We start from the raw sequence: 8,581 nt of genomic DNA on the forward strand, positions 1-8,581 counted from the left end.
GAAGCTAGAATGTAAAGTACCATTGGAAGTTTGGTCTGGAGTAAAACCCACAGTCAATCACTTTAGAGTTTTCGGGTCTCTAGCTTTTAGACATATACCTGATCACAAAAGAACCAAACTACAAGATAAAAGTGACGCAATGGTGTTTATTGGGTATCATCCTACTGGAGCTTATAAACTCTATGATCCAGTCAAAGAGAAAGTGGTGTTGAGTAGAGATGTTGTGGTGCTAGCACTAGTGGAAAAATGACATTTTATGACGTACAAAAATGATATATTATGACGTAGTTACTGGAGACATAGTTCTGGGTGTTATAGTAAGTTTGTGCACTTTATGACATAGTGATAGGCTGTCGTTGAAGCTATCAAATTAATACTACTTTTCAAGGCAACTTCAGTATTGCCAAGTAGTATTCAAGAAAGTAGATAGGGCTAAAGTAACCTTGAGTCGTCTCCCAACGAACACGGAATTGCTTTTGAATATCTGACTCTTACGAATGCTATGCAATGCTTATGGATAAAAGTAATGTTTGGAGAATGTTTAAAGAACAAATAAGAAACTTAAAAACAGTTACGATGAAATAGGCTAATTCCACTGCTTTTCCAAGGTAGATTCGTCATCGGTTATTCACGGATAATTATTCAATTGATTATTGTTTAAGTTTCAAATTAATTAAAGTACATTCTTAATTAATTTGAGGGCGATCATGCATTTAACCAAAGTAAATTCTCAATCAAATGCAAAACCTTTCTAGATTATTCACAATAAATTCAACCAAAGTACATTCTCAATCAAATTCTATTGTGTTTAATCATGTCTATTCTTAAATCTCCTAACCAAATTAAAAGCTAATCAATCAAAGTAAATTCTCAATTGATTATAGTTGAAATTATTACTAATCAATCAAAGTACATTCTCAATTGATAGTAAAAATCATTTAATCATATGAAAGTTCCTAAATTAAATCAAAGTAGATTCTCAATTTAAGCCTAGAAACCCTAAAACTCATATAATTAATATGCATGTAGATTCAAACACATTATGATGCAAAAATCTTTGCTTTTAACAAGATAGAGAGATGAAAGACATAGAGAGAACAAATTAAATCAATAACCAAAGTAAACAATTGCATTAACTCAATCTAACCTCAGAATCCATAATGGAATTACAGCAGAATAACCTTAGATGCTTAGCTCTCCATGAATGGAGTTGAATACAAGATGAAAGAAAAGTGAGAAGAGTATGAGAGAATGAATGAATTAAGTGAAGTCCCCCCTGGGTCTCTTTATATAGGGCTTGGACTCTGAGTATTCAGATATTCAGTTGACAAAATCTTTTATCTTATATCTTCCAAATAACTAAAAGATTTAGATAATTATAACATTATTTGGAGGATATTTTTTGTTGATATTCCCAAATTAAATTAATTCAACAACTGAATTTTATCTTTTAGCTTTTTCTGACTTTCTAAAATTGCACAAATACCCTGAAATTGTCTCTATCTACACTTTTGCCCCTTCTGAATTTCCCAAAATTGCAAGAAAACCCCTCAGTTGACCACTCTTTGACCAGATTCAAACATCATTGACCATTTTTGACTCAAGACTACGCGCCAATGAGTGCCCGCCACGTGTCAATCCCCTTCCACCCAAAATTAGAGTTTGCTGGAAAAGGCTTCCCCCTACGTTTCTACCTGCGCCGCGAATTGGAGATTGGAGAAAATTCTTGCTCCCGCTTCCGCCGCTGTGGACAAGAAGCTCGTGGTGGTGGAGTTCTGTTTTTTGGTTTTCCTGAGTGCAGGTGGTGGCCGTTTTGGATGCTGGCTTGGAGGAGGTGCTCGCGATAGTGGGGTTTCACGGCGGTCTTGCACTCCGGCAACGCGAGGAAGATGTTGGTTGCCATGGAGGAAGGTGGCGGTTGAAGATGGTGGCGGCGCGGATGGTACGCGAAGACGAGCACGGTTGTTGTGCTGTGTGGGACTCGCGATGGTGGCGGATCGGCGCGGCAAGGTTGATCGTTGGTGGAGGACGATTTGGTGGTGCGATGGTGCGGCGAGGAAGATGGTGGGGATGACGGTCTAGGGTTGGATTGCGCGACCTGGGAATCGCATTTGATGGTGGCGCGACATGGAGAAGCTGTGGTGAAGATGATGGATGGTGGCGAAGGTCGCGGTGGCTGGTGCGTGTTCGATGGTGGGGTGCGCGGCGGTTTCGCGGTTGCAGATCCGGTGATGGTCTGATGCGTGGAGGCTTCGACCTATGGTGGCTCTGCTTGCGGCGTGGTGGCGCGATGATAGCTGCCATGGGAGACGATGACGTTGTTGGGTTTGATGGCGGTGCGACATGTGGTTATTGGCCGTGGAAGAAGGTGGTTGATGGTGGCCACTAGCGGCGCAGTTCCTGTGCGACGGCGGCTAGGTGGTTGTTCGATGACGGAGCGATGGCGCTGAGGTTGGCGGTGGAGCGGCGCGGCGGCAGTTGACGGCTAGGGTTGGGAATTAGGGTTTCTCTGTTAGAGAAGATGATGATGTGGCAAGGGAGGTGATGTGGCGACATGTTGTTGGCTAGATCTGTGTGGGGAGGATTTGGATACGTGGCATGATCTGGTGGAGTCTGGCTTAGGAGGGGTATGGGTAGAGAAATTTAGGAGGTATATTTAGAATAGGGTTACTGTTTTGCTTAGTATTGGGCCTGGTTAAGAGAAGAGGGGTGTATGTAGAGAAATTTGGAGGTGCAAGGGTAAAAGTTGTCTGTTTGGCCCATCTGTACATTATTTTTCAAATAAAACCTGATTTTGGGCCTTGAATTTCCATTTGGACCAATAGAACTTATAATTTCAGCTGCACAAATAAACATTAGAACATCCAAGAATAATTTATGCACTAAAACAAACTTTTTACGTCCCTTTTATTTCCAAACACAATCAATCCAATCATCACAAATCTTCTTTAAATCAACCATTTAAGCACAAATATCTCATCAAAAATTTAAATTTTAAAGCATAAATGTGAGCATAAATATGCACTCATCACGTAGCATAAATTTACTTATAATAGCTTGAACATATTATGACGTAGTTTTTGAAATCAGTCATAATATGCGCAATTTATTATGACAAATTTTCATTTATCCGTTATAATATGACAAAAGATATTATGACGTAAATGTGTTGATACATTATAATATTTGATGTATTATGACAAATATTTTTACGAATCATAATATGCTGAATTCAGAATCAATGTATTATGACGTACATTGTTTAGTACGACATAATATATGTTTTTTTTAAAAGATTGATTATTACAATTGACATCCAATAAAATTATAATCATATTCCTGTATTATCATCTCATCCAATCAAATTATAATCAATATAGCTTCAAATGAACAAATTCAATGGAACTAACAAAATAGAATTCATTTGAAACATTAAATTGTCTAATAATATTTAATACATCATTTATACATGAAACTATATATTAAATCCAAATATTACATTAATGTACATACACTATTGAATTGTAGTCAAGTTTCTATTAACACTTAAAATAAAAGAAGCCCATGTCCTTCTAATGTCTGCAGCTTCCATGGGAGATGAATCATTAAAGATCTACAAATAAAATAATAGAGTTAAAACAATATTGTAATGAATAGTTGGATAAGTAATACCTTATTCCATGATTCAGTCATGTTTGTACAAATAATTTTATGCATATGTTTGATTACATAATACCCACACTCATAGCTGCCCAATTGACATCGACACTACAAATTAAATACAAATAATCAAGACTCATTCAAACCAAGGACACAAAATATCATATTATACTCTAGCTAGCCTTTGCACCATGTAACTTTGATCAATTTTGCTAAACCAAATTTCAATCAACCAACAACATAGCCAATTCCTCATAAAAATAGCAATCACAAAACACAAAACAAAGGTCAACTTCTCTTACATTAGGTGTGATTATTTGCATCTTCTTCCTAGAAATCGATGGAACACCCCGCAACCTTGAATGAGCTTCCAAAGACCTATACAAAAGGCAGACATCCATTACATCATAATAATAATATAGGAAGGAATCAAAATAGAAAGGAAAACTTACGCCTCTAATATATTTTTGATGGACAATGTGTTAGCTTTCTTATGCAAGGAACATAAGAGAACCACAAGAGAACGATCAGGAACAATAACTAGTAATTGCTAATGACCCCTACAAGTTCTTCACGGTTTCCGGTTTAATAATAAGATATGTCTTGGATAAAGTAAAAATATATGGCAAGTCAAATATATAAAAGGAGCACTTCACATGGGTCCAAATCAGGATTTGGTCACCAATAACTGCTTCTGCCTAATTTGCTCCAAACCTTGGGTGGAGGCAGGATACAACCAGGGGAGGATGATTGTTAGATCCTACACATATTACATCCCTCAATACGTTACTAAACATGATGAAAATAGAGAAACTATTATGAGCATTTCTTCCTGTCATACCAAACATGAACAATGACTATATTATATAGGATGTCTAAATTTTGGAAGATGAGAGAAAATCAATACTTAGGCAACTCTATCAATAACTCTCTAGAATGTCTTTTTCTTTTAGAGAGACCAATTATCTTTACAGTTTATTTTGTATGCCTAACTTTTTAACTTCTAATTTTATTAGCAAGACTGACTTATGATAGAGAAAAAATTAATGGCCAAGGGAAAGAGTTATATTACTTTTGCGTCAAATGGATCTTGAAAATATGAGAGTGGAACCAAAACAAATATAAAAGTTTAGCCTGGCAAATTGCTTCTCCGTTTATGAATCTCAATGCCTAAGTAATCAACTGGACCTTGAACTGCCACATGAGGCTTTTCAACCTTCACTCGAACAACAAAAGTTTCTTTATGATTTGTCAGAGTAGTTATTGCAATTTTTTGGGCCACTGATTCCAAAAGGTTGTGAGGTGACCCTTCGAGAACTTCCTTAACTATACTGCATCACAAATTATTGACATGTTAATCAGATTACAACTACTAAATTAAGACATTAACCAATATGAAGAGTGCCACTAGAAATTCATGCAATCAAATGATGAAAACAGAACCAAGACATTCTAAATTTGTTGGCCACTCACTTATATATTGTTGTGTAACTAACTGTATTAGATAAATGACCAATTTTGCCAGCAGTTGCGAGATCCATCCAAGCATCTATATCTACCACGAACTTATGGCCTAGTTTCCTTTCTTCTGGCTTTGCTCCGTGAAAACCATGGAATGTCAAGGTAGTAGTAAACCAAAGCAACAACAAAACTAAAGTATAAAACATGTACATTGAATTGCTCAACAGAAAATGCTTTAGCTGATAATCAAGATGGAAACATAGAACATTGACTTGCTCAGTATCATATACATGTACACCATGTACATTCGAGTCAAGAATGTAGTCTCTTAACAAAAACAAGTATGTAATAAAACCACAATTTGTCATCGTTTAGCATCTCTCTGCTATTAGGGGAATACAGGTTCAATACTGAAAAAGTCTTTTATCTGAATTTTAAACAACAAAAAAGAAACATAAACTCCAAAAAAAAATTCCAGAGATTTTCTTCCAGCCAAACCAAAAATACCAAAAGCATGTAGTTTTAATTGAAATAACTAAAATCAAAATTCATACAAATAACATCATTATGATGAGTAGAATAAAGGGCTAAAGACATCTTTGTCGCAGTGTAAAATCGAGTCCACGAACAAGGACACAGCGGAAGACGGTGAAATCAAAGGCAAACCCTAGATTCGAAGGTTTGTCCTGAGGAGATTCTAGGGTTTGAGGTAGGAAGGGATTTAATCGGTGGAAAAGGTTGGAACGAAGATTTAATCAGTGTAAATAGATAGAAATCGATCTCAATCGGTGAAAAAATAAGGAAAAGGAAAAACAATCGGTCAAAAGGTGAGAGCTAAGGAAAACCTAGCAGAAGATGAGGTTTGGTGTTTGAGGCGACGCTTGAGGTAGTGAAGAAGATGTAGTTCGGTGAGGAGCGAACGCGAAATCGAGAGTGCTTTGAGATTAGGTTTTGGTGCCTGATTCTCTCAAGGAGTAGAGAGCATGAAGATGTGGTTCGGTGATGGTGAGGGAGGAGTGTTCTTGGAGGAGTGCGCGATTTAGAGAGGAAGAAAGGAATGAGAGTGAGAGGGAACATGAAATTAGAGATAGCAAGAGGGAAATGTGAAAAATTAGAGAGGCAGAGAGATATTATGACTGATTCTAAAACTCAGTCACACTAGTACAAAACAGCATACAACGTCGAATATTTTGGGTCTTTCACGTCGAATTCGAGAACGACGTCCTATCGGGAGACATTAAATTGTCGTCGAATTTAAAAAATTCGACGTTAAATTTAACGTCAAATTTTATCAACAAACGACGTTAATTAATTTTTTTATTTTTTTAATTAATTGTGATCTTTTTTACAACTCTACGATACCTGAAAAACAGAAAAACAATAAATTTTAGCTTTTGGTATTTTGTAAAGCATGAACTATGAACATGTAATATAGTATCAACAACAAACAACAATGACAAACAACAAATAAGTTCAATCAAACAACAACAACAAACAAGTTCAACCAAACAACAACAACAAACAAGTTCAACAAAAAATAACAACAAACAAGTTCAACAAATAAGTTCTTTAAAACGAAAACGAAAATGAAAACTAACCTTCGTTCATCCGAATAAAGTGTTGCCACAAGTGAGAGAGAAAGTAGAATGTGCCTATAAAGGACAAGAACACGAAAATAATCGGTAAAAAATAACGAAAATCATATCTAAAGTAGTAAATTAACATGCATTTGTATTAAATGAAAGAAAGATTACATGTGATGGTCGTCAAACTTCGTTCGAGATAAGTTTTAGCAGAGAAGAGAGTCTCGCGCGCTAAGATAAAGTGAATGAATTTTCAATCTCCCGCTCAAATTTTTATTGAATTCACTAACCTTTTGACATCTAACGTTGGGGCATTCGATTTTTTATATTCTTTTACGTCGAATTACAATTCTAAACGACGTTTAATAATTGTATTTATTTACAAAAATGTCACCGGTCATTTTTAACGTTGGCTATTGAGTGGTTGGACGTTGAACGCATGAGGTTATACGTTGTTTTTGCACTATTGTCATAATACATCAAGAAATTTCCACACCTTATGACAGGTGTCCATATCTACATAATAATAGGTTTTGAACTTATTTACAAGTTTGCCACCATGTTTCATATTATAACTGATATACAAAACTACGTCATAATATGTCTTAGACTTATTTACAAGTTTGCCACTGTGTTTCATATTATGACTGATGTACAAAACTACGTTATAATATGTTTTACTTTTATTACGATTCTGCCACCAATCAACCTATTATGATGGATAATTTTTATCCGTCATAATAGGTCATCATAGAAAGGTATTTTTCCACTAGTGTAGAAAATAAGAGTTGGGATTGGAAACAAATGTAGACCAGTCTAAAGAAAACAGTGGTGAATGGTGTTATTGATAACTCCATACTAATAGAAACTGAGGAAGCTACTGAGAGCAATGTTGCACCACAACATGTTGCGTCTCAAAGACCATAAAGACAAAGAGTAATGCCACAAAGACTCTCTAACTTTGAGGTGTATTATGATGCACAAGTTGATGATGAGGGAGATTTGGTTCACATAGCATTACTAGCTGAAGCAGAACCTATAAATGAAAATGAGGCACTAAAACAATTAGTTTGGAGAAATGCAATGTAGGAGGAACTCAGATCCATTGAGAAGAATGAAACATGGAGACTAGCTGATCTTCCAATTAGCAAACGTTTATATTCAAGTAAAATGGGTTTTGAGAAGAAGCTGAATCCTGATGGCTCAATCTCAAAGCATAAGACAAGGCTTGTGGCAAAGGGATTTCTTTAGCAGCAAGGACTAATTTTTTCTAAAGTCTTTGCACCAGTGGCTTGGATAGAAACTATACGTTTGGTGATAATAGTGGCTTGCGCAAGGGGTTGACCATTGTTTCAACTTGATGTAAAATCAGCCTTCTTGCATGGACCTTTAGAGGAGGAGGTGTATGTCCAACAACCTCCTGGATTTGTTGAAAAGGGTAAAGAACATCAAGTTTACAGACTGCAGAAAACTCTTTACGGATTGAGACAAGCTCCTAAAGCTTGGAATAAAAGGATTGATTCCTTCTTGATCAATCTCAGGTTTGCAAAATGTGTTGTAGAGCATGGTGTGTATGTGAAGAAAGGCACATGAGAAGACTTGTTGATAATTTATCTCTATGTAGATGATCTACTTGTTATTGGATCAAATCCACTAGCCATAGAAGAATTCCAAAAGACCATGGAAGCTGAATTCGAGATGACAGATCTGGGAAAATTGAGTTATTTCCTGGGTATGGAATTCATCTACATAGTTGTAGGACTAGTTTTGCATCAAAAGAAGTATGCTAGATAATTGCTAAAGAGTTTCAACATGATTTCATGCAATGCAGTAAAGAGTCTTATTGAGATTAATTTGAAATTAACGAAAGGTGAATC

At 36.1% G+C, this 8,581-nt stretch overlaps 1 protein-coding gene across 1 annotated transcript; it reads right to left on the minus strand.

The window, feature by feature from the left end:
• Nucleotides 1-4,789: 4,789 nt before the first annotated feature.
• On the minus strand, nt 4,790-8,270 carry LOC108336984 (dihydroneopterin aldolase 2). The gene is made up of 4 exons (XM_017573423.2): nt 8,122-8,270; nt 7,385-7,413; nt 5,134-5,284; nt 4,790-4,991 (listed from the first exon to the last, which is right to left on the minus strand). Exons 1-4 carry the CDS (start codon nt 8,268-8,270, stop codon nt 4,790-4,792), a joined length of 531 nt encoding a protein of 176 aa, XP_017428912.2.
• Nucleotides 8,271-8,581: the final 311 nt, after the last annotated feature.

This window comes from Vigna angularis, chromosome 7, assembly GCF_016808095.1.
Source record: "Vigna angularis cultivar LongXiaoDou No.4 chromosome 7, ASM1680809v1, whole genome shotgun sequence".
Taxonomy (NCBI): domain Eukaryota; kingdom Viridiplantae; phylum Streptophyta; class Magnoliopsida; order Fabales; family Fabaceae; genus Vigna; species Vigna angularis.

Coding starts and splice junctions, on each gene's coding strand:
- LOC108336984 (XM_017573423.2), bottom strand. CDS start 8,270: ATGCTCTACAACACATTTTGCAAACCTGAGATTGATCAAGAAGGAATC. Junction 7,414..8,121: donor CTTTTCAACAAATCCAGGAG/GTTGTTGGACAT, acceptor CCATCATAATAG/GTTGATTGGTGGCAGAATCG. Junction 5,285..7,384: donor TGGCAGAATCGTAATAAAAG/TAAAACATATTA, acceptor GGTTTACTACTA/CCTTGACATTCCATGGTTTT.